Source organism: Larimichthys crocea, chromosome III, assembly GCF_000972845.2.
Source record: "Larimichthys crocea isolate SSNF chromosome III, L_crocea_2.0, whole genome shotgun sequence".
In the NCBI taxonomy this organism is placed as follows: Eukaryota; Metazoa; Chordata; class Actinopteri; family Sciaenidae; genus Larimichthys; species Larimichthys crocea.
Window position 1 is genome coordinate 29,056,933 of NC_040013.1, and position 26,339 is coordinate 29,083,271.

The window sequence follows — 26,339 nt, forward strand, 5'->3', positions numbered from 1 at the left end:
GAGGTTGAACTATCATGTCTTAGGAACTCCTAAAACCTTACGATCAAATGTTGCCGTTCTCCCCGTGATATGGTACAGGCATGGTTATATGTGTGTGTGTGAAAAGTGTGTTTTAGCGAGTGGAAAGTACTGTATGTGAGACTGAGCAGCAGTCGACCTTGACAGAAAAACTTCCTTTCCGCTATCCCTCCTTCCCCCCAGGCTCTCCACTATAGCCTCTCACTTCTTCCTTCTCCCCCCTCTCTCTCTCTCTGTCTCTTGTTCCTTCTCTTTCTTTCTCTTCCTCTACCTCTACTGGTCTTTCTAAGTGGTCTCAAAGGAATGCTCTCTGGTCCAATAACCCAGGAGGCTGGCATCACAGAGACGAGAGCGAGAGGGGAGGCAAGAGAACAAGGGAGGTTGGGGAGGTAGAGAAAAGTGGAAAAAGGAGACAGTTGTAAGGAGGTAAGAAGAAGTGGGGGGAAATTAAGATGCATGAAGATAAGTTGTGAAGTAACAAAGCTCAAAAGTTAATATCAGTGAGATTGAAGCTGAACATCAGGAGATAGATGCATACCTGGCTTCATAAGTTTTGTAAATATACACAGAGGAACATTTATTTCGCCATGCCATCGCTCCACCTCTGCATAATTACAAAGCAAAAACAGATGCCAGGGTAACCATGCAGAAAATGAACTCCTCCACTGCCGTCATATTACTCTACGCTGGCCTGGTGTGGCACAAAGAGGAGCACACTGACAGCTTTCAGGCCTGGCATTAGCACTGCCGCCCGCGCCTCTCCCTCCCACCCCACCCATGAAATTTACAGTAAAACTATATTTGAACTTCAGTTGACAGGACGGTGTCCTCTTGTCTTTCTCACAGGGGAGAGCTGTTTCCAGCTTAAGAAATTCTTCTCCTCGCCACAAGGCAAAAACATCCATCAACACCGGGCATAAGGCTCCCAGTCTAAGCAGTCTCTCAATCTCCAGGCTCCTTCTAACTCTGTCTCCACACGGCACCCTTCCTTATTTTGGTCTTGTCCAACCTGAGGAATCCAGCTCCCCCCACAGCAGTATTTAGAGTATGGGAGGTGGGGGGGGGGAGACTTTGATGATTAGTTCACTGTATAACTTAACAGGAGCAAGCATAATTTGCATTTTAAAAAGTAGTGATGTCCTCCTAATGAGGCAAGCTGCTAATTAGTCATTAGATATTCTTTTTCAATCCCACATCATCAGCTCATTGAGGGTAAAGCTTGTGTAAACATGTAGCCGTCAGCTGTTCGATATGCTTGGCTTTACTGGGGATGGGGAAGCTCAAACTGAGTACCTGGTTGCAGCCGAAATACTGTATTAGTAGTTTAGGTGTTGAAAATCCCCCTGAAATAACAGTAAACATGAAAACTTTTAGATTAGAAACATTCACACACCTTGTCATGCTCAACAAAGTCCACAAACGCGGTCCTCTCCACCTCCACAGGTTGGCCGTGTCTGTCATAGAGCGCCAGGACAAAGTGGAAGAAGTTGGACTTGCGGAGATTTGAGGGCGGCTGCTTCTCAAAGTGAGCTCTTGACAAAGCTACTCCACTGAGGACACAACAGGAAGAGACAGTCAGCTCACACTTACAATCATGATTATTGAAGACATTCATATTGTCTTAAATGAACTGATTTATACTGCATAATATAAATCTTATTTTTACTTAACATACCATCTAAATATGTATATAATCTACTAGTGGGTGAAAATATAACTAAAGGAAATCTAAATAAAACAAAGACTAAAGACCAGACACTTTTCACTGTGTGCAGTAAATCATTAAAACTAAATTAATATGCATCTCAAATATGTTTGATTTACTGACACTATAATGTCAGTTATTAAAATATTAAGATTGTTTTTAAAATCATGTAATTTCTCACTGGTTACAAATTTTGTTTTTTTTAATTCTCCAATTGTTAATGCCTTCATATTATCCATGAAATAAAAAAAAAAAAAGCATATCATTATAAATATTTTGTTTTTCCCAAAACTTAAAGGTCATTTTACCTGTCTTAAAAAGAAAGCAAAAAAATAAATAAATCAGGATAAATAGCAAACTGAAGTAGAGGAACAAATGAGCTCTTTTGACTCAGACTGATGGTGGAGCATTAAAATGTACAAGCTACTGACTGTTTGACTATTTATGCAGAGTCCCTCAAAGGAGACTCTGGGTCTTTTATCTACAAATCAAAACGTGAATAAATAGAAATCTGCACAACAGACAGCCTGTGCAGTTTTTCTGTAAATTACATTCAGTATAAAATGAGACATTTTATCTCTGAACAGAGAACCTAAACTTAGTGGATTATGGATTTTTTTTTTTTTTGACAGCCGTAAATCTGAAAAATAAAAAAAATTAAAAATGACCATGACTGTTGAGCTGTTAGTTTTTACTTTTTATAAAACAAATTTGAAATCATAATTTAAATAATAATAACTTGAACATCAAATAATATAAACGCAGAACGAAAAGCGCCACTTACTGCAGCAACTGCTTCATATTTCATGTCTGTTCAGATATTTATCAGGCTGTGCTTGGCTTCCTTTATAGTTGCAAACGTTAGTGCGCTTTTATGAGTGTTGACTCCGTTTTCTTTGAGCACAGTCAGAACACGAGAATACTCGTGTATGTGTTTGTGTGTGTAAAGAAATGAAAAATGTGAAGAGGATGGTTGAACATCTGGAAGAAGAATGATTCAACAACAATAGAAAAACTCATTACTTCTATTGATGAAAAATGTAAGTGTGTAATGAAAAACATCAGCTGCTCTGTGAAAAAAATGTATTTATTATATAAATTATCTCTGATTTAATTGTGTAATTAAGCTTAGATATCTAAGTTGAACTTTAAAGTTTAGATTATTAGTTTTGCTCTCTGATAATATAGGCCCACTTTTCTTTTGTGCACACAACCAAAACTTTTGTTGGCCTTTATTACTTTTACAATAATATTACTAATAAAGCCACGTGTTTTATAAGGTTGACTTATAAAGGTGACTCGTGCCATCTTTTGCAACAAGTAGTTTGCAGCTCTTTTCTGAAAGGTCGCCTGTTCTGAAATATTCACACATTATCAACGTGATTGTGCTCTTGATGCTCAGTATGAAAATAAATTATGTCTCGTTGCTAACGAGCCTGAGCGCAGCTGATGAAAAATAACTGGTGAGTAATGGTAATGTCAATAGATCAGCTGGGTTTTTACTGTACCTTTGAGCTGCTACGTTCGCATCCACAACCCCGACATTACGCACCCACGACCGGACTGGATCCATCTCCTCTCCAAGACTTCTCTCTTTTAATCCGCTCACTTCTCGTATCAGATGCTCCTGGATCCCGAACATTTAAGCCCTTTCTTAGTCGTTTCGTTGCACTTTTTTTTTAAACTTAAGACAAAAATATCTGATTTGGAGAGCTAAAGCACTTTGGCAAACAACAGAGGGTCCAGCTCAAGGCGCTGCGCTCCTCCAGAGCGCCGCAAGAAAACTGAGCTTTCACAGAGCTTTGAAAAATAAATGACCGGCGCTGTGTGATGTTTTAGAAGGCGTCTCAGTAACAAAAAAATCCACTCACACTTTCTTTTAAGGCTGAAACGATGATAATAGATATATTCCAACACTAATTGCAAGCATTGTCCAAGCGCAAATCTCCAGCGTCAGTTCGAGCGCAAACAATCACCTGCTTGCTGGGCTCAACTCCTCACACAGTTCGGGACAGGTCCGTTCTCGGAATATTCTTTAAAAATATGTGTGTGAGAAAAGTCTTCCTTTGTCAGGAGGCCAGATCGGATCAAAACAGTTGATCCGAGGGCCAGGAAGCTCGCAGTGAACCTCTGTCTTGAAGCATGAATGAGACCCTCTGCCGGGATAGAGCGTGGAGGAGGGGCCTTAGTGCCATATGGGGGACCGATTGTTGAAATGGATGCTCTCATTGGTGTAAAGTGCATCCGTTGTTTGGACTTCTGCCAGATTCAGCATCCAACCAGTGACTCCTACAACAAACTTTACGCATATTAAGTTCGAACAGGGTGATAATAAAGAAAACACACAGACTGTGAAAGCAGGAAACTTTACACATGCGTAAAAGTCTTCAAGTGATAAATATATTATTTGCTGAGAAATTGAAATGAAAGATGCTCTTTGTGTGTTTGGAGTGAGAAGGAGGGGGAGCAATCATTATTATTCAAATCAAATATTAACACAAATGTTTTTTGTTTTTTTAATATATATGTGTGTGTGTTTTCTTCTCTGAATGTTTCATGAAAGCCAGTTGTTAAAATGTGATATTCTCCCCTACATGCTGGACTTACTCCTGACCCTGAATAGTCAGTACAGCAAATCCTGTTTGGTCTATTCATTCAAGTCAGAATTTAACACAAGTGCGCTCTCGACATGCGCGTATTCAGCAGCTCGACCGTCTGCTCCTTTGAACGCAGTGATTCCGCTGAGGAGGCATGGCATCAGTGTCAGCCGCAACAATGGCCGTCTGGTTGGTCCATCAATCTCCGCCACCAGCGGACAGGGGCTGCGCTCTGATTGGCGTTTGGACTGCTGCCTGACAGTGCCCGAAATTAGTTCTTAATCAATACAACAGACTCTCAAATCAAACTGGTCATGAAATAGGTGCAAAGAAAAAATGTTGTTAAAGTCTTATGAAGGCCTGTGTAGAATAAAACACAATGCGTAAAAGTGATAATTTTGGACACTAAAGTTTCTTCAGCTGCTGATTTCTATAATGTCAAGGCTCGGTGCTGTAATAAAAGCAAAAAATAAACAAGCCAAAAAATATTTCCTGTTGTTTTTGTCATCAATAATTTAACAAGCTCTATTTTAAATTAATTATATGTTTGTTAGGCCCAACAAAAAGAAAATATATATAATGTTTTTTTGTTTTTTTTTTTGCAGTCTGAAAATTAATTTCCGTTCCTGCTCGTCTGGCGTTTAAAAGGAAAGTTTTTTTTTTCCAGCCTTGGTTCCTTGCCCCTTACCAATACTATTGTCTCTGTGTGGAGTTTGTGCGCTTGGACAATGGATGTAAATCTCCCCCCTTTGGATCCCGCCTCAACCCACCATCTGCCAGCGCGGGACAAAGTCAGATGTTCCCCCAATTATGAGAGCAGTCTTGGGGAATCCTGCTGCAGAGTCTCCGCCCTGTCGCCGTGTCCCTCACACACTTCTCCTAACATGATTGACAGCTGTGCTTAACCGTGAAAAATCAGTATATTATGATGACACACTTTAATAACATTCCTCCACTCGTTGCGCAACTTCCAGGAGATGCAGAGAAGATATATTGCAAATATGTGCAAATAATAGCTCAGTTTATCGACTCAGAATGGGTGAATATGTGCAGAATATCAAACTAAAAGTAACACAAAGAGAAAATAATAACTTAAAACTTTAGATTTGACCTTCATGCATTACATTACAGAGGGATGTGTGAGAGGGTAGGCTTTTAATTTGAGCTATAGTTGCCTCTTGTCTGGTGGCACAACTTACATTATGAGGCATAATTTCTAAATGACAAACAGAACGAAGTAAACTGCACCTCCATATTATTTCAACATGTAGACTATGTTTTATTTATTTATTTATTTATGGGAAGTTTGATCTATTTTACCAAAAAAAGAGACACTAATCACAATTATTACACCTCTAATGTTTAAAAAGCTCTATTCCAGTTGTCAGTCTTCACCTATTTTTAATTTATAACGCTTTATATCAATCGATAGGAATAATATTAAACGATCAATAGAAAATCCTGCATTCGTTCTGCAGTTGATGTCCAACTTGTGTTCTCTTCAGCCCCACAGGTGCCGTGATTATCACAACCAGCACACCCAGACCTGCTGCCTAAATGTGTGGCTTTTCTAATTTGGTGAAGCGGAGAGCCGGGGCGAAAATGGGGGGGATTAGTCAAACCACAAACGTCTTTCTAATCAATTTAACCCGCTGAGACGGTCAGCCCGTGTGTTTTAGGGGAGGAGGGAGAGAGAGAGAGAGAGAGAGAGAGAGAGAGAGAGAGAGGAGGTGGGTGTGGGGGGAATCAGTGACTGCTAAACCAAACAATGGGGTATCGTGTGCCGCTCGTCCTCTCCAGCATTCCCCTGCTCCCGTGGGACACCCAAAGCCACTCACTGTGGATGGCACTGTGTCCACGGAGGTCAGGAGGGGCGTGGTGTGTGTGTACATGTGTGTGTGTGTGTGAGGGATGGAGGGGGTGCCGGAGACGCAGCAGCTGGTTCCCGTCCCTCCTCTCCTCTGTGTAGAAAACAACAGAGCTAATGCGACCCACAACGTCTCCTATCGATCCTCATATATTGCTCTCGTTTTTTTTTGTTGTTGTTGTTGTTTGCTTATTTAGGTAAAGATGTAGATCCCCTGGGGAGTGTCAGCATCCGCAATTAAAGCAGAGTGGCCGCCTTTAAACCACGTTTGTTAATATCAAAACACATCATCTGCTAAACTGTGAACAAACATTTGGATTAGTGTTTAATAGAAGACCTGTTGGAGTTTAAATATCTCCATAAAGTGAGACATTTTATAAGGACACAATGCAAAAGTATATTGAAATATTGAATTATCATTATAATAATAATAATTATTATTATTATTACCATTACAACCTATGTTGATTTTATAAAATAAAACATCTTTGGTCTATTTTTATTTATTTATTTTTAATCTTCTGCTCAGTTCATTATTCCAGTTTTTGAATTACACTTTCACTGCACATTTTTAACTTGTCATAGAATTAAAAAACACCACACTTTCATTTAAGTGTCACAGTTAGTAAGATATGTTATTTGTGTCATGCACATACATGTACCAAACCCACATAGCCTCAAAATACACAAAAATATTGTTTTGAAGTGGTTAAATATTTGTCAGACAAGAAGAGAGAACATTGCATCCAAAACCTGTAAAAGTCTAGAGATGGAACTGGCTCAAATTTAAATAAAATGCAGCTATCATTAAATAATGTAATCAATCACACCTCACACCTGTGAGCAATAAAAAGTGTCTCAATATCTGCTATAAAATGTCACAATATCTACTGTGAAAAAGTCTTTTTGGCGAGGTGTTGCATACTCTTTTAAAACATGATTAGTTATTTTCCATGCAGTTATGCTGCTTCACATCATAAAACCTTTCCAGATATCACAAAGAAGCCAGGCTTCTGCACTATGAACCTCATAATTGATCAGTAAGGTGAAGACATTTGTTCCTCTATAAGAGGACGTCTCACCTCCCAAGTTATAAAGAGCAAAGCATGAATTCACTCCCACATAACTCATACAGCGTCCCGGCTTGGAGCAGCAACACAGATGTACTGCAGGTAAAACCCACAGAGAGATTTGTTAAACCTTCTACATGTTTTCAGGCTGACATCTTTATGGCATGGTGTGTACCTTGTGTACAGTAAGTCCTTTGTTCCTGAGGATCACTTAATGATAGCATGATTTGTATGATCTGCATAATTTTAAGGACTTGTTGTAACTCCAGTAGAAACATTATTTTAGAGAAAGGAGAAACACATCAACTACTGAACTGCTGAACTGGGTGTTTCCAAATGCTGTGAAGAGTTTTATGGGAACAAAAGTTCTAATATTAAGTTATCGTCGATACAGCACAAATAAATATCCTTTCTGAAAAATCTGTTTCTTAATTTAGCTCCAAGCAATCCACTTATTTTGATTTGTTGCCTTGCTTTAACTAAAACTCTCACAAAGTTTAAGACTGCATGGATTTAAAGTTAAGATTAAACTTATGATTTATTATTTGATACCAAAATAGGCTACATCTACAAATCAACAGTTCAAATGGAGAACCAGCATTGCATCCTGTATGTAGAGGAGTAACTGGAGTTCACCCAAATCTTAGGACTGCCATTTTTTTATGTCCTTAAAACTGGTATGTCAGTGCCATCTGCTGGTCTGGTTAAGAACATCATCAAATGTGGATTTGTTGATCTGCAAAGTGTTGTTCTATATAATCATCACTTTCACTCAGAGGCAGAGGTTAATCTGTATGACAAAGTCTTACACTTAAACTTTGGACATAAACAGATGTTCCAAAATAATCAGTAAAAAATTATATGTGTACAAGGCACTAAGGACAGAGGGTGTCACTCCCTGTACAGATTGTAAAGCCCTCCGAGGCAAATTGTGACACTTTGTGACTTTGGGCTGTACAAATAAAATCTGATTTGATTTGATTTGATTTGAAAAAGAGCAAAGACAATGTAAATAGACGATAAAGTGATTAATTCAACAGAAAAGAAGCATGTTTTCACATTTAACATGCACATTTAACATCACATTAATAGAGGGTTAGGGTTATGTTTGTTTTTTTAGTGCATCAGTGCATTCAGAATATTTCTTCATTTAGTACACAGCTTTTAAACTGTCAAATAATGCCACAGTTTTACAAATATTGTGCTTTTCTATCAACAAGTAGGCTACCACTACAAAACAATGTCAGTTTAAGATGTTATTTAATCTTTGGTGATTACATTTCTCAATGTAGATTGTAGAATTAAATTAAATAACTGCTCAAATCTGATGTTTTGCAGTGGTTTGATGATGCAGCTGTATCAAGCACAGTTTCCTACTCAGTGAACAGCAGATGCCCTGAGAAGAAACTGTCACTGGTGAGACCGTTTTTACCATGTCTGGTCAAGAGCCAGACCCTGTCTCCCCCCTCAAGCTTAATGTACACGCTGCCAGTTGCTGTGATGAAACCGTTCTGCCGGGTAGTGTATGAGTGCAGGATCAGCTGTCCGTTGCGCATCAGATCCACACTACTATCGAACTGGTTGATTGTACAGTAGAACTGGAACTCGTAAACACCGGGGTGCTGGCATGTGAAATACCCGGTATTGATGTCATAGCTGTTCTGTCCATTGTAGATGACATCACGAAAGATGATGGGTTGGTTGGCATTGGGGAAGTTGTTTCCAAGTCGCACAGAGAAAGCAACTTTTTCAACCATGCCAGGAGGTCCAGGGGGGCCTCTCTCCCCCTGTGGTCCCCTGGGTCCTGTGTGGGGAGGGGGAAAAGAGTACTATTATGCCAAAAGAATCTTTCCATTACAGTATTTTAGAGTTATAAGCGATATCGATATAAGCTTTTATGGATATGGAACAGGAAGTGGTGAATTTACCTGGTGGTCCTCTGGGACCATCTTGGACTGCTCCTACAGAAAGATTAAAGGAAAAAATCAGCCTTTTCAAAATACCAGATTGGCACTCGGCCAATTGTGTCAGAGAGTATTTCAGGACAGCAACTCACCATCCTCCCTCCATGGACTGAGGTCAAATGAAGGAATGTCGCTGCACTTGGTGTATCCTGATCCACGAGGCCTGTACTGGAAGGGTCTTTCCGGTACATCAGTGATACCAGTGTTGTCGCAGATGATTCGGGCAAGCGATGTATCCCTCAGGGACTTCCTCTGGTCTGCAGTGAAGACTCCATCGTTCTCCCACCAGAGTCTGTAATTGGGCAGTTGTGCAACATGTAAAGTTTGGTAAAAGTTAATGTAAAGGTGCAGGTAACACAAAAATCTCCACATCTTTAGGAATGTAATTTATGTAACATACCGGTCTCCTTGTCGGATTCTCTGGAACTGTGTGGCAATCAGGCAAGCAAACAAAGGTCCGACTCTTCCTCCATTGACGAATGGCTCAGCCACTCCTCCCAGCCACACATCAATGTTGTCAGGTGTGCCGTAGAGCTCCAGAAGTTTCTTGGCCAAATCATGGTTTCCCATTACTTTAGCCAGCTCTGTCAGAGTTTTTGGTTGTGACAGCCCACAGAACTTTCGCCATTTGTTGTAGCCTAAAAAGGGGGATACATAGTGTGAAAATTTTGCCAGGTTTTAAATATATATGACCTGCAAAATCTATTCTAATCATCAAAACACATATATAAAGATTACTTAAAACTAAATAAATACCAGGGAGTCCATGGTCTCTGCCTCTCTGCAGGTTGAGAGACCCCAGATCCAGTGCCAGCTCAGCAGAGAATTTAAACAGCCTTTCCCTCAGTTCATCAGTCATCATGTGATCCTGTGTGTTCAGCTTGGCCTGGCGACCCACCAGCCCCCTCACGATTGGGTCCAAACCACCTGAAGAGAAACATTTTTGATATTAGTATTGACTTACAACTTTCTGTCATGTGAAAGCACTGCTTGTGCTGCTGATCTGTTTTCATTGGCGGTTGTTTCATTTTTGAGCATTGTATGCTTTATTAGGCAATGACAGCTGGACAGAACATTTAAAGGAGAGAGAGAGGAAATGGCATGCAGCAAAGGACACAGGCTGGAATCACACTCAGGCTGCTGCAGTGAGGACTTTAGCCTTTATGCACAGGGCACATGCTCTACTGGGTGAGCTACCAAGCCCCTCAAGTTAAAGATCTTGACCATACCTTCAAAGACGACTCTCCATGGTGCAAAGAAGGCTCTGTGCAGCAGTGGGCTGGGATATTCATGGTGCTCCTTGTACTCCTCATCAAGACGAAACATAAAAGGCTGAATCATCAGGTGAGCAAATCTGTAGGCAGCTGTGGCGAACACATTAGAGATGCTGGGGTCAACCTCTTCATCATAACCAGGGTAGGTGGACAGCTGCTTGGCAATGAAGTCTGGACCAACAATGTGAAGTAGATAGTCTCTGAAAGTGATGACCTGAACAACACAGAAGAACCTGGGTTAACTGAGTCATGTGAGGACATACCATCCATCCCTACAATCATTAATTCAACACTTCAGAAAATCTAGTCAGCTAAGCTCCTCTCTAACCTGAGAGTATCCTCCCATGATCTTGCGTGCCTCCTGGTAGAGTCTTTCTCCATTCCAGTCAGGATTGAGTTTGGCCAGAGCTCGTGCCAGACGGTTGTGTTCACGCAAAAACAGTGTGTGTACAGAAGTCAGACCAATGTTCTCGTTGGATCGCTCGTCACCTTGTAAAATAAGAAAAAATGTGCTGTTGGCCATGTGCAATGATTGAAATGTATCTAACATTTTTAAGGAATTCTTTTGCTACTACTTACCAGCCACAAAGCAGGGGACCTCTTGCGCATTGCTGTCTTTAGTTATGCGAGCTCGTGTAGCACACATGTTGACACTCATATTGGCGAATGGCAGGAGCTCACGGCCGTTGTCAGTGTACTCTGTATTGACCTTCAACAGACCCTTATCTGAGGACAGATCCCGGAGGAAGCGGGCTTTGGTGTCATCTGCACCGTACACCTGGCCTACATCAAGGAACGCTGTGAGAGAGTTCATCTGCTGACGAGTACTGCTTGCACCAAAGAAGTGCCCTGTGTTGCCCGAACCACAAGCTGCTGATGAGCGGAAGAAGGGGATGCACTCTTCTGAGTTACTGCCAAAGCGGGGGTCTTCCTTGGGAATCTAATTACAGGACAAGACACAGTTGGAATCCAGTATGTGCATATGTTTGGGTTTAAGATGTATCTGTCTACTTTATTTTTCTGTAATGTGATGATACTGACCTCAATGGGGAAGCAGGGCTCTGTGCGATCGCAGGTATGGTCACAGTCAACGCCGTTACTGAATGAGCGGATGACGGGAGAATGAGGAGTGAAGGTCAGATCGTGGTCAGTCCACTGGCCGAAGATTGTCACCAGGTGAGTGTAGAGAGGGTCGCTTTCCACTTCAGAGTTCTTTGTGTTGAGAATCCGGTTGGACACTGCTCTTACCTGGAGACAGGATACAGACAGTGAGAATCTTGGTGAAAAGTATTTTTTACATTTGTATTTTCTTCCATGGTCACTGTCAGTGTACCCAGTAGAGATGATATTCTAAAGCATATTACCAAGGGAAGTATGTGTCTGTTGACTTTCAGATCAGGATCCCAGCCTTTTGGCAGAGAGATTCTATCCTGGTACTCGGCAGGAAGCCAGCGGATGAAAGGTGTGTTGGAAGCTCCCCATCGAGTATTTTCCCTGAGGTAGAGAAATAAATCTTTTAAAAACCATAACAAGTATTTGACTTGTGAACTGTACAGTTATCGACACATTTGTGAAATGAAATAAAAGTTTACCATTTAATATCTGTCTCACCTGTTGTTGCAGACACTGGCCGCAGTGCGAAACTTGTCCAAATTGGTAACTGAGTGGCAAGAGGGTACACGATGTTTGGCGGAGCAGCCTGTCAGTTCAGCAATAGTCTGCAGGTCCTCCTCAGAGATCAGATCTGATTAAAAGAAGCAAAGAATAAGCAACTAAAGTGAAACTGGTCTGCAAATATTTACTGAACTGAAAGTTCAGAGGATCTGATAAAAACCTGTGGCATTGATGGAACGCCTCTGACGTCTCAGCAGAGATTTCTCGATCAGTTTCCGAGCATTGTCCATGTAGTCAGCAGCACGCACGGCAGAACGGGTTGCCCCAACAGGCTGCTTCAGCAAACGCAGGATGTCAGAGGGACTTGCTGCATTCCTCCTCACACGTTCAATGCTCCTGAGTTGGGTAATGAGACATTTGTGAATACTTTAATACATTGGTATTTTAACCACATAGGACTTTAAGGAGCAGTTCAACAGGTTTGTACACTCACTCTCTTCTGCTGTATTCATAAGCTGAGTCCACATTGGCTTTAGCAGCGATCACGGCCCTTTCAATCTGACTCCTGCTCAGAAGTGACTCTGAAAGCAAAAGACATATTTTGTTTAGTTAACTCCTCTGAACGATAGTGATTTTTTGTTTTTGTGGGGTGTTTTTTGTCATTTTCAGGTTAAATTCATTCCCCAAATTACAACATTTTATGAAAATAACAAAACCTAACAAAACTAACAACTACTCTGTGCTCCTTTACACCTTTCTCAGCTTATGTCCTCCTCTGTAAGTCGCTTTGGATAAAAGCGTCTGCTAAATGCAATGTAATGTAAAATATTCATTGTAACATAAATGAAGAACAAAACATACATTTTAAAACAAGGTTGATACAAAACTAAGAGGATAAATAGTAGTAGGGTGAGATTTTTTTTAATCAAGTCAATAATGAATGCATCTAAAGCTCTCTGTAGTTATTACGTTAAGTAAGATAACAGAAGCTTTACTCACCAGCAGATACTTGGCTCTGCAAGCACAGGTAAAGGCTTGCAGCCAGGAGACACACAAACCGGTTCATCTCTATAAAACAGACAAATAAACACTGTAATCATACTCAACAAACAAACAGGCTACATGTAAATATAATGAAAAAATAAATCTAATATATTATTATCGACTGAAGTATATTGACTGCATCTACTGTTATAGTACATACTTGTGATTGTCCCGTCGCATCAGCTTCAACTTCCAGTTGCTGTTTAACTCGATGCTCATCACTCACTCACATCCGTGCCTTTTATATCATCAAAAGCAGCAGGAATGTTGCTCAGACAGGTAATTTTTTTTTCCTGGTTCCTCTTCTCAGAATCACAGTGCGCTAATTACAGAAAAAGTTGGATTTTGACATTTTTAATGAGATGGTTTATTTATAGATGTATAGAAGAAGTTAAGGTGAGTTAGGTATGAGAAATTTATCTGGGATAATTGAACAGATTGAGCACAAGACAGAGACACATTTTGTTTTAAATCTTCATTTTTTTCATTTCTCGTCATCCATTTATCTCCGTTTTCTTTCTTTGCTTCTCTTTTTCTGTTTGTCGATTAGAGTCGTTTTTTTTTTATAAATTCTGCATTTCTGTGCAACACGAATACATAACATGTAATAATAATTACATAATGCACACAGTTTCCTCTTCTCTGCCCTGCTATTGCACTCATTTTTCAGACCAAATCACCCAGCTCTCTCTCATACATTTCATGAATGTAGATTTTAATTTAAAGTTAAATCCTCTTATTGGTTCTTTAATCGTTGTGACTATTTTAATGTATTTTTATTTTTTATATATACTCTGTTTTATTTATTTTTATATTTTTAATTATAGTTCTCGCTGTTGTTGTTGTTTTGTTGTTCATGTTTAGCAATTTAATGCGTTTTTACATATTAATAACATTTTTAAAATCTAAATGATATAAGTCATCATGGTGAAATTTCGCGGTAGCGAAGTGAAAGCTAAACAAACAATATGTTGCTCAACAATGACCGACAGCACAGCTCAGGTGCCAACAGCTTCCTGACAGGTTGGAAAATTCTTGTTGCGTGACATGATCTTTGAACAATGGCAGCATGCCTATTTTTAAAAGGGACGAAACTCATTTTACAATCAGAAAAGAAATCTTGCAAAAAAGAAGATTCCAGTTTTTTGTTAAATGGATATTAAACACATTAAATTCCCCTTATGTGTTCAAATATAGGCAAATATTTACTTTCTCTATCTATACGGTGTTTATTCTGAAAAGTGCTACTCACACACACACACACTATTATTATTATTATCTAAAGACTTAGGAACGTAATAATAAGCAATGCTCCATTTAAAGATAATAATATGCTACTACAAAAAACCCATAGGTGAGATGTGCCTCACCGTTTGCACTGTTCACTGAACCGGATCAGGTTAGTTTTGTTTGAATGTCACTCTCAGAATTTTTTGTATTACTTAAACATACCTGCAGTGACAAGTTATAAAGGTCCACCCACTGTGATTAAAAAAAAATAAACATCTGTGAACTATGTGCGTCTTATTTGCGTGTAAACTCTGTTTCATTTTGGCAGAAATCAAATTAACGCAATTAATGAGCATGGTATACTTGGCACCGAGCAGGTCCTACAGCCTCGAAACTTATGTAATTAAATGTGACTCATAATCCAGGTGTGAGATCATCACATCGGTATGTACCCTATTTATTCCGCATTTCGCGTCGTGTGGGAATTTTTTTTTTTTTTCCAATGCTCCCATATGTTCCGCTTCCAACTTTTCCTCATTCAAGCGAAACTTTCACCCACGCAGATCATAGTTAATAGGTTGGTCTACCAACCTCGGTGTGGATGACGGAAACTTATTCTTAAAAAAACAATAAAAAAAAATATTATTATTATTATTATTATTTATTACGCCTTTTTAGCCCTGCTCTTTGTACACACAGCCCAGGGGATTTTATTAATATATATATATTCAAATATTTTTTATTGGATTTTGAATTGTAAAACAATCAACAAGTGCCCAAACAGCAACCTCAACATATACAATACAAAAAGTGACAATAATAACATTAAAAAAAACATACATCAAGGGAAAGAAAAAAAAATCCGACATGTTACAGAGTAACAAAGCCTGTGGATCAGGTATTCCCCAGGTATCATTTAGAAATGGCTGCCATTTCTGGAGCACCTTAAACTGGAGCAATCTATGTCTGATACAGATCGAAGTTGAATGTTTTCTCTTTATTGCGCTTTGCCAGGAGACATCAGACACCTCAAATCCTAGTTCCTCCTCCCAGCCTGCCCTAATATGACTACGTGACTGAAAGGCATTCATATAGATATTCTCATATAATCTGCTCACTCTTCTTCTTTGATTTGGATCCCCTTCCAACTACTCATCCATCCAGTTATTTGGCGAGAGTGACAGAAACGAAGAATAATGTTTCCGAGCAAAGATACGCACCTGCTGATACCTGATATAATAGGAACTGGGGATATTATTTATCAGCTGCTCGAAAAACAAACAGATCACTTCACCTGTTTCAGACCATTCCTGAACCACAACTTAAATGCTGTATCCACGAGTGAGGGTGGAAAGAGTGCGTTGGCCGAAACTGTGAGAAAGGGCATTGCCTGTCTGTGCTTGAAATACACTAAGAGGCGGTCCTGGCTACAATAGCAACATATTGACAAGAGGCTGATAAACAGCCTATAGCTGCAGAAATCTGCATACCTTTATCTTTGGCCCGTTTCTCCTCTTCTTCTTTTCTTCGTTTTCTAAACTGGGCACCTGATGCTTCTTTGTTTTTTTTTACTTTGGTCCATGATGAAGACTCAACATCATTAACCACTAGGCCTATACCTTTGCCAACACCGTCGGTTCGCCCGTCAAGATGATGACTTGACTAGATGACTGAACAGATTTTTTTATTTTTATTTATTTTTCATTTTTCACATAACCCAAATAATTACATGTAGGTATATGGGTCTATGTTAATTCTAGGAATGAAATACAATTAATTTGGAAGCAGTTTGTGTTGTGTGGCCTGCCGCCTGGGGTCAGTCTATCCCTCGCCCCCTTGCCTCTTCTGACACACACACAACCTGTATGACTCTCAGCAGTAAGTTGACGTGACAATGACGCTAGTGCGCCCTCACATAGATTGCGCCCTGGTCGGTCGTCCACATTGCCCATAGCAAAAACCCGCCCTGTATACACTACAGAAGCATTGGGACCATATTCGAAGTGAGCCACTCACGATAGGATTACATGTGAGGCCCTGCTTAAATTGGTTGTGCTAAGCCTCAAGCCTCTTTCTGTTTCTCAAGATGTGCCGTCCTTATTCGTGGGATGGTCTTATTCCAGACAAGGTGGATGTAAATATATCTAGCTTTCTGAAAAAGGACTTTGGGACAGGTATTGTATGAAACAAGAATAAGAACCTGGGCATAATTACCATCTTGACAGAATTTACCCTTTGATATAGGCCAACGGATAAGGTCCTGTTTGGCCCTCTCCAGGGCTGGTTTAAAGTTATGCGTGAATAAATCACTGTATTTACGAATTACTGATAGGTAAAAGTGTCTCAAATGCCTTCAAAAGAAATCTGTCGAGACTGGTCGTTAATAGGGAAAAGCAAAGTCTTAGTTGATTCTGTAGCTTGAAATCTCTCCAATTTCTGCTTTATGAATAGATGTGCAGGGATCGGACAGATAAAGTAGCAGGTCGTCCGCATATAAAGACAGCTTGTGTTTTTTTAATGTGTTGCAAAATAATTAAATCTTAAATTACTCTAGCTTCCTTTTGTGTAATGTTTGGTAATTTATGGCAAGCCAACATTTTCAAATCCAGATTGCCAAGCTGTATGCAGGATACACTTACCTCTTTGGCCTTTTAAATATCAGGGTGCATTATGAAGGCTAAAGAGAGGTTAATTTGTCAGGTAGGATGACAATGCATTGGCTAAGGTGCGGTTCATGCACGGTGTGGTTGAGCTACAAATTGTTCCTATGTCATACAGTTATAGATACAAAGTGTCAGACATGTCTTTGATGGTTTCAACATAATAATGCTACACTGTTTTGTTGATTTGTTGAAGGGGTCACGCCTCACCTTTGAGGGTGAACTTATCCAAACTAAGTTCAGTTCACCTGCTGTCTGTCCAGCATGAGAAAAACTGTAAATCCTGAGTAGAGGTTAAACACGTGTGCATAGATTCGACCATTATGAAACATTAAAATAAAAAACATTGAGGTTGAGTTTGATCATATTTTTATGGTGGTTTTTGAAGAGGTTTAAAAAGGCGTTTTTAAGTCACCCTTTGCAGAAATGTGACAAAATAATGTAATTTACCCAATGTTCCATTTAAAATTAAACATTATTATATATTGTACCTTGCACCTTTAGATTAAACAGAGTAACACACATTTATAATGTTGCACTTACAGTGATATAAACTCTTAAGACAAAACAGGTTTTGAACACTAGTTTTGTGTCACCAAGACTTTAAAGATGTCTGCAGCAGTGTGACATCTCCTCTCCTCATACACAACAGGATGTAGGTGTTTTTAGTCAGACTGCACAGAGAGGATTTCTACTCAGTATTCTCCTTCCATGGTGTGAGGTCAAAGGCAGCGATTTTACTACATTTAGTGTAATGGGTCTTGGTCTGGTATTGGAACGGCTGCTCTGGTACTTCAGTGATACCAGTGTTGTCACAGATGATGCGGGCAAGTGACGTCAGCTGCAGGGACTCCCTCTGGGCCCCGGTGAAGACTCCCTTTTTCTCCCACCAAAGTCTGAAATTGAGAGTTTGAAAAAAATTATTTTAGCGTAATAAATGCGATGTAACCCTTTATCCCTTTATACTGTAAGTACTGTTGATTTCCAAGACAAAATATGCCATGTGTTTTACTGTACAAAAAAAATATAATAATAAATAAATTAGTGCTGTCAAAATTAACGCGTTAATTTTGTCGATTAATTTTAAAGAATTAACGCGTTAAAAAAAATTAACGCAATTAACGCGGTTTTGTTTACTTCCGGTGGCGGCCGCCATTTTGGATGTGGCAAAGTGTAGCTTTGTTTCCCAGATATATTAGTGTGTGTGTGAATGGGTGTATAAGAGGCATTAACTTAAAGCCCTCACGGAGACTGCGCCCTGTGCGGTCGCCCACATTGCCCACAGCTAAAACCGGCCCTGCTTGTTTTAGTTTACGGGCAGATCTGCCACATCCAATATGGCGGACGTGTTAACGTATCGCAACAACGGGCGTCTATGTATATATGTCTATGTATATATGTCTATGATCTATCCTAACTAAAGGAGAGTCTATGGCGTAAAGATGGATAAGGACTTTTAGGGGGAACATTTCATTTTAAAAAGTTGCCCCACGGCTCGTTGGACAAAAACAAGGTAATTTGCACAGTTTGCAAATCCGAATTTAAATTCCACAGAAGTAACACAACTTTAACATATCACCTCAAAGCAAAACACCCAGTCTACACTACAGGAGTGTGGCAATCGTCAGTATATTTCCTCATTCTGGCTTTTTTCTATTTGCACTGTGCATATGTGCACCTTAAGCCAATGAAATGAATGAATTTAAATTTACTTTCTCTGTGTTTATTCTACATTAATTTGATCATTTTACATAAATAAATATTCATTATAAGCTTCAGTCTCAGAAAAATGCATTTAATTTATTGATATATTTATTGATAGATTAATCGCGATTAATCGCGATTAATTACAGAAATGTTTGCGATTAATTAGTTATTTTTTTTTAATCGATTGACAGCCCTAAAATAAATATATAATATAAATATATATCTTTTGTATGTCTCTTGTTTGCTTACTGATCTCCTTGTCGGATTCTCTGGAACTGTGTGGCAATCAGGCAAGCAAACAAAGGTCCCACTCTTCCTCCACGGACAAATGGCTCAGCCACTCCTCCCAACCACACATCAATGTTGTCAGGTGTGCCGTAGAGATCCAGCAGACTTTTGGCCAGTTCTGAGTTGTTCAGTACTTTATCCAGCTGTTTCTTATTTTTTGGTTGTGACAGCCCACAGAACTTCCGCCATTTGTTGTAGCCTAAAAAGAGACACAGGGTTTGAAAACATTGCAGTGATAAAGTCAATGAATGATCTATAATGTCTGCAAAAGGCAAATTTTTTTTAACATTAATTGAAAGTCTTAATCAGAGTGATACCAGGGAGTCCATGGTCTCTGCCTCTCTGCATGTTGAGAGATCCCAGATCCAGTGCCAGCTCAGCAGAGAATTTAAACAGCCTTTCCCTCAGTTCATCAGTCATCATGTGATCCTGTGTGTTCAGCTTGGCCTTGCGACCCACTAGACCCCTCAGGATTGGGTCCAAACCACCTGAAGAGCACAAGAGATACATTTTTGACTGAGAGTCATGGACCTCATTATAGTTTTTAGCTGCTTTGTGTTCCTTGTTTATTGTTTGTTTGATGCCAACAATTTACCCATAAGAAATTGATATGAAGGTATGTTATAGCACTCAGCATTGGCTTACAGCACAGCACAATATTCTCCTGCATTGGTTTTATTACACTATCATGGGTTGTAATGACTTGAAGGGAAATCACCTACAGTTCTTTGTAATAAGATAAGTTAAAGACCTTGTCTGTACCTTCAAAGACGACTCTCCATGGTGTAAAGAAGGCTCTGTGCAGCAATGGGCTGGGATAGTCAAGGTGCTCCTTGTACTCCTCATCAAGACGAAACATAAAAGGCTGAACCATCACATGAGCAAATCTGTAGGCTGCTGTGGCAAACACATTAGAGATGCTGGGGTCCACGTTTTCATCATAACCAGGGTAGGTGGACAGCTGCTTGGCAATGAAGTCTGGACCAACGATGTGAAGTAGATAGTCTCTGAAAGTGATGACCTGAACAACACAGTGAGTTAGCCAAACCATGTGAGGATCATTAATTCAACATTTCAGAAAATCCAGTCAGCTAAGCTCCTCTCTAACCTGAGAGTATCCTCCCACGATCTTGCGTGCCTCCTGGTAGAGTCTTTCTCCATTCCAGTGAGGATTGAGTTTGGCCAGAGCTCGTGCCAGACGGTTGTGTTCACGCAAAAACAGTGTGTGTAAAGAAATCAGACCAATGTTCTCGTTGGATCGCTCATCACCTGGGAGACAATGCGGACAACTAATTTTAATACTCGCAATTGAAGGTTGTCTTACCTAAGCTCTGCTAACTTTGACAACTACAAAGTGACACAAATTGACTGATAATTTATCTTGCTGCCACTTACCAGCCACAAAACAGGGGACCTCTTGCGCATTGCTGTCTTTAGTTATGCGAGCTCGTGTAGCACACATGTTGGCACTCATATTGGCGAATGGCAGGAGCTCACGGCCGTTGTCAGTGTACTTTGTGTTGACCTTCAACAGACCCTTATCTGAGGACAGATCCCGGAGGAAGCGGGCTTTGGTATCATCTGCACCGTACACCTGGCCTACATCAATGAAAGCTGTGAGAGAGTTCATCTGCTGACGAGTACTGCTTGCACCAAAGAAGTGCCCTGTGTTGCCCGAACCACAAGCTGCTGATGAGCGGAAGAAGGGGATGCACTCTTCTGAGTTACTGCCAAAGCGGGGGTCTCCCTTGGGAATCTGATTACAGGACAAGACGCAGTTGGCATCTATTGTGTGCATATGTTTGGGTTTAAGATGTATCTGTGTACTTTATTTTTCTGTAATGTGGTGATACTGACCTCAATGGGGAAGCAGGGCTCTGTGCGATCGCAGGTATGGTCACAGTCAACGCCGTTACTGAATGAGCGGATGACGGGAGAATGAGGAGTGAAGGTCAGATCGTGGTCAGTCCACTGGCCGAAGATTGTCACCATGTGAGTGTAGAGAGGGTCACTTTCCACTTGAGAGTTCTTTGTGTTGAGAATCCGGTTGGACACTGCTCTTACCTGGAGACAGGATACAGACAGTAAAGTATCACTGTAGATGTGGTCTTCCCTGTGCACTTATTCTCATTATTACTGTAGATGTGGTCTTCCCTGTGCACTTATTCTCATTATTTGTAGAGTATATATAATAATAATACCAAAGGAAGAAGTTTTCTGTTGACTTTCATATCAGGGCTCCAGCCTATGGGCAGAGAGATTTTATCCTCATACTCGGCAGGGAGCCAGCGGGTGAAAGGTGTGTTGGACGATCCCCAGCGAGTGTTTTTTCTAGACAAGAAAAAGTAATCCCTTATTTTTCTTTCTCTTTTTGTTTTACACATGGGTGCATCACGTACAGAATGTACCTGTCTGACATTACTTCCAACATTTGTCACACAAGCAGCAACACAAATATACACTCCCATTTGAAGCATGTTTAATTATGAAAATAAAAGAAGAAAGAGTTAGACATGATTTAAATTGGCTCCAGGAACAAATCCTTTGAGCAGTCAATTAGCTGTGTACACTTTTATTACTTGTTTGTTGTTTTTGTTCTTGTTTTTCTGGTTTTTCCATTAAGCTTAAAGTTGCCCTTTAGCAGTTGCCTCACCTGTTGTTGCAGACCCCATTCACAGTACGGAACTTGTCTAAATCGGGAGTTGTCATGCAAGAAGGGACACGATGTCGGGCAGAGCAGCCTGTCAGATCAGCAATGACCTGCAGGTCCTCCTCAGAGATCAGATCTGTTTAACACAGGCCAGTATAGACATCTTAGCTGTGATTTGCAGCTGCTTGTATTGGACATTCAAAGACAATTTTGGATACGCACCTGTAGCGTTGATGGAACGTTTCTGTCTTAGCAGAGACCTCTTGATCAGTTTCACAGTGTTATCCATGTAGTCAGCAGCACGCACAGCACTACGAGTCGGCCCAGCAGGCTGCTTCAACAAACGCAGGACGTCTGAAGGATTTGCTGCATTCCTCTTCACACGTTCAACACTCCTGTGTTGTGTGGACAGGTCAGATTAATGAGCATTTAGATGTTACTGCTTTTTAAGGTAACTTTATTTTATACATTCATATTGTACCATTTGTTTTTCTACTACAGCAAATCTTGTGCAGCAGTTCAGTACACTCACTCTCTTCTGGAGTACTCATAAGCTGAGTCCACTGTGGCCTTGGCTTTAATCACAGCTTTTTCAATGACACTTCTGCTCAAACGTGGTTCTGAAGGCAAAAAGGCATCTTTCTCAGGACAAAGTTGACTTTGTTGACAGCAAGCGTACAATATTAATTCGTTAAGTGCTTTCACACATCTTTTTGTTGACATGTATAACAGTAACAATAACAGTAATTACACAAGGAAATGTTTTGAAGGTTTGAAATCATAGGCAACAATACAGAGAAAACATCTATAATCTATCTTAACAGTAATAACATAAACAAAAGACAAAGAGGTAGCTTCTCAGAGATTAGTATAGGAGGACCTCTCAAAATTGTCGAGAAGGCATGACAAAGAACGCAATAAACATGTTTGTGTATTTAATTTAATTTTATAGTGCTCATACTCACCAGCATCCACATGGCTTTGCAAACACAGGTACAGACCTGCAGCTATCAGGCACAAAACCCACTTCATCTCTGAAAAGGACAAACACGATCGTGTTGTTTACACAAATTAATTAACCAAAACTGATAAAATACCGCTTTTAATGACTTCTACATACCACATGAAAGTTTAGTAGAGTTAAGTAAGTCAAGAAGCTTGACCACGGTACCTGTGATGTCCTGCCAGTCCGGAATGGATCCTCCAGCTGCAATCAGGTATTGGTACCTTTCACCACAATTGGTTGTCTATATATACTGTATGTAGCAAATTCAATGGGTGTAGACACCCTTTAAGAACACCTGGGGCACATTTCTTTTTCCTAAAGAAAACAACATTCGTTTAAAAGGAAACTCGACTGACAGCATTCCAACAAACAATCAAGATGTTTCCCATCAGTTAGCTTTGTGAACAGAACGGGTCATTTTTTTTACACTAAAAGCGTGCAAACCTTTTCCAGCTAGATAATCAAACACACAGCTCAGTCCGAACACTTCATTCAATGTTTTTTTTCTTTATTTTTATTGTCTACATTGCAGATTTACACCGAAGTTTTGTTTCTTCACAATAGACACTTTTTCCATTAAAGACAGCGTTGCAAAATCCTCACATAGTGGCATAGTGTTAAATCTTGGGGGCGGGGGGCACTGACCTCCTCTTCACCTTCTCCTTGTGTTTAGGAAAGTAGATGTTGTCCTGATAATTACTATGGTAACCGAGGTCAGAGGATAGCAGACATAGCGCAGAAACTTCGACAGATAACAATGCCAACAAGACAAAGAATAAACATATTTCCTTGTTCCTAGTCTAATGAGGGACATCGAGTATTTGTGGTACAATCTTGAGGGCTTACAGACAGGCTTTTGTAAAAAGCTTCTTCAGAATTGAGGCATCATCATGTAATGATAAGCAATTAATAAATCCTCCTTGGCCAAACTTCAATAAACATTTCAGCATAAGACATCTTGGACTTCTTTCACACAACACTGCATCCATAACATGTCTTTTTTCAGACTAGTGGAAAAGAGACACCCAAAATACACATTTAGGTGTATATTTTACTATATTTTTCCTATTCATAGATTTCCCCTTAATGTACTAATGGTTAGCATTAGATAATGCCTTTGTTGCCTATTTAAAAATACGATTCAGTAAACGCATTGTCAATTAATCATAATCAACTGGTTCAATAATTAGAATTTTTTTGACCATATCTACCTAAAGTGTCTGGCCTGCAGTTTTATAACAAGGAAGTTGTTTTTTGCACAAACCTGTCAGCTTTTACTAACAATGCACCTTTAAATCTCAGATATGTCAAGTGTAGACAGTTCCTGCTTTCGTGGTTTGGTTCTTTTGTAACACATAATCTTCCAGTCAGTCAAGTGTGTAGGACAAAGTTCCTCAGCCAAAGCTAAAAATACAAACGTTTTCAATGGTTTCTGATTAACACATTGGTTGATAATCTGATCCACCCAAAAAAGTAATCAGTCAGTTAACGTTGATTCAGGTCTGTGCTCCCTGAGTGCAGAGAATAGATTAGATTAGATTAGATTAGATTAGATTAGATTAGATTAGATTAGATTAGATAATACTTTATTTATCCCACAACGGGGAAATTCACTTGGTAACAGCAGCGAAGAATAGAATCAAGGAGGGAAACACAAGTGTACATATTTACAAAAAGTACTAAAGTAAAATGTGCAGATTTAAGAATGTGCAGATTTACAAAACAAGTACTAAGGTAGAACATAAATGAAAAAACAAACAAAAAAACAAAAATAGCAATGGGACATGAACAGGAGACTACAACATGATCAGGTGCAGGTGTTGTAAAGTCTGACAGCAGCAGGGATGAAGGACCTGCGGAACCTCTCCTTCTTACACCGCGGGTGTAGCAGTCTGCTGCTGAAGGAGCTCCTCAGAGACCCCTCAGAGAATACACACCTCAGAGAATACACAACATACACCAATGCAAGTCCACATAATAGCTTTTGCAGTGATTTGTTTTTATTATTCTGTTATTGTTATTTTAATCTCTTCATGTCTTGCACAAGGTTGCTAAACGAAAAGGTTTAAATGTAGAAAAAAGATCCATCAGGTTCTCTGTAATTAGCTCTTGAGCTGTCCTGCAAGGCACAGCTAAAATCTTAAGTGAAACACTTTTAAGCTCTTTGACTGCAAGCCGTTTAAACAGCCTGCCCGAGTCGTATTTCCAGGTTGTTATATAACAACATAAATGAGAGACAGACAAAGTGGCTTGGCTAACAGGCTGCAATTAGGGGCGTTCATGCTGGAATGAGACTCAGCAACTAAATATCTAAGTATATCTAAGTATGACTGATATCTCATCAATGTTTCTATTTCTTTTTTTTATGTATTTAAGTCAGTATTTTGTGCATTAGTCACCCATTGTTTTATTGTTTTCTTTTTCTACCTCCTCATAAGTGTGCCAAACATCTGTGAAACATTATGGCCTGAAGTAATCTACATTATCTAATGAGTTCAGTCATTATCATTAAAACGTTTGTTGTTGCTTTTTATTTGTGACACTTGGAAAGTGTAGCAGCGCGTGCCTTTTTCAGTGCTTAAATAGCCTTCCCCTGATTTGCATTTAACAGGACTATAATAAACTTTAAAGTTTAAATTGACATATACAATTCAAGTAAAAATTATACTTAAACACAGAGCTGGCATTTTCAATTTTAATCACAAGCTACTTGTTGTGTTTTAGACTTGGCAACCCGTATTAGTTCTGTTCTATATGGGTTCATATTTAGATGTTATCACTTAGATAACATTAAATCAAAGACAACACGCAGAGCTTACTGGCATTTGTACGGGCATGTAGACTTACTGGATTTGTTTGTTGATTGCAAGATAAGGCAAGGCAAGGCAAGTTTATTTGTATAGCACAATTCGTACACAAGGCAATTCATAGTGCTTTACAGAGGCAAGGAAAAACATTTGACATTAAGACAAGCAATAGCAAAAGAAATAAAAAATTAAAAAGAGAAGTAAATTTAATTAAAAACATCAGAAATTTAATTAAAAACATCAGAATGTCATTTAAAATCATTAAAACAGCTCATTTGAAAACAATTTAAAACATTAAACGAATCACTGGATTATGATTAAAAATTCTTTAATAGTTCTTTAAAAGAGCTCAGCCATAAGCACGTGAAAATAGAAAAGTTTTTAACCTGGATTTAAAAGTGCTAAGAGTTGGGGCTGATTTCAGTCCTGCTGGTAGTTTGTTCCAGTTGTGAGCAGCATAACTGCTAAATGCTGCTTTACCGTGTCTGGTTTGAACTCTGTGTTCCACTATCTGACCTAAGTCAGTAGATCTCAGAGCCCTAAACCATTCAGTGCTTTGTAAACTAGTAGCAGAACTTTAAAATCTATTCTGTGGCTAACTGGGAGCCAGTGTAAAGACTTAAGAACTGGGGTGATGTGTTCTGATCTCTTTTTTCTGGTCAAAACTCGAGCTGCTGCGTTCTGAATGAGCTGCAGCTGTTTGATACTTTTTTGGGGGAGTCCAGTCAAAAGACCATTACAGTAGTCAAGTCTACTGGAGATGAAAGCATGGATCAGCTTCTCCTGATCTGTTTGGGACATAAAGCCCTTAACTCTGGATATGTTCTTAAGTTGGTAG

At 39.6% G+C, this 26,339-nt stretch overlaps 3 protein-coding genes across 6 annotated transcripts in view; all 3 read right to left on the minus strand.

The window, feature by feature from the left end:
• ebf2 (EBF transcription factor 2) overlaps positions 1-3,862 on the minus strand; it is a 28,710-nt gene extending 24,848 nt beyond the window's left edge. For all 4 annotated transcript variants that reach the window (XM_010732551.3, XM_010732547.3, XM_010732550.3 and 1 more), the window contains exons 1-2: positions 3,232-3,862; positions 1,412-1,568 (exon numbers count right to left, since the gene is read on the minus strand). In XM_010732551.3, coding sequence (XP_010730853.2) covers positions 1,412-1,568; positions 3,232-3,365 — 291 coding nt within the window. In that variant the 5' untranslated portion in view covers positions 3,366-3,862. The remainder of the gene's footprint in view (positions 1-1,411; positions 1,569-3,231) is intronic.
• A 3,914-nt stretch (positions 3,863-7,776) lies between these two features.
• On the minus strand, positions 7,777-13,371 carry LOC104920362 (eosinophil peroxidase). Its single transcript, XM_010732604.3, has 15 exons — positions 13,314-13,371; positions 13,109-13,177; positions 12,603-12,690; positions 12,330-12,505; positions 12,107-12,239; positions 11,860-11,989; positions 11,537-11,743; positions 11,075-11,435; positions 10,824-10,984; positions 10,451-10,709; positions 9,978-10,148; positions 9,622-9,859; positions 9,314-9,513; positions 9,186-9,218; positions 7,777-9,061 (listed from the first exon to the last, which is right to left on the minus strand). Exons 2-15 carry the CDS (start codon positions 13,173-13,175, stop codon positions 8,631-8,633), a joined length of 2,655 nt encoding a protein of 884 aa, XP_010730906.3. The 5' UTR covers positions 13,176-13,177; positions 13,314-13,371; the 3' UTR covers positions 7,777-8,630.
• A 2,859-nt stretch (positions 13,372-16,230) lies between these two features.
• LOC104920313 (eosinophil peroxidase) lies at positions 16,231-22,927 on the minus strand. Its single transcript, XM_010732544.3, has 13 exons — positions 22,860-22,927; positions 22,654-22,722; positions 22,221-22,308; positions 21,911-22,083; positions 21,692-21,824; positions 21,240-21,369; positions 20,896-21,102; positions 20,434-20,794; positions 20,147-20,307; positions 19,801-20,059; positions 19,356-19,526; positions 19,000-19,237; positions 16,231-17,939 (listed from the first exon to the last, which is right to left on the minus strand). The coding sequence occupies exons 2-13, from the start codon at positions 22,718-22,720 to the stop codon at positions 17,735-17,737; spliced, it is 2,193 nt and encodes a 730-aa protein (XP_010730846.3). The 5' UTR covers positions 22,721-22,722; positions 22,860-22,927; the 3' UTR covers positions 16,231-17,734.
• Between the last annotated feature and the right edge of the window lie 3,412 nt (positions 22,928-26,339).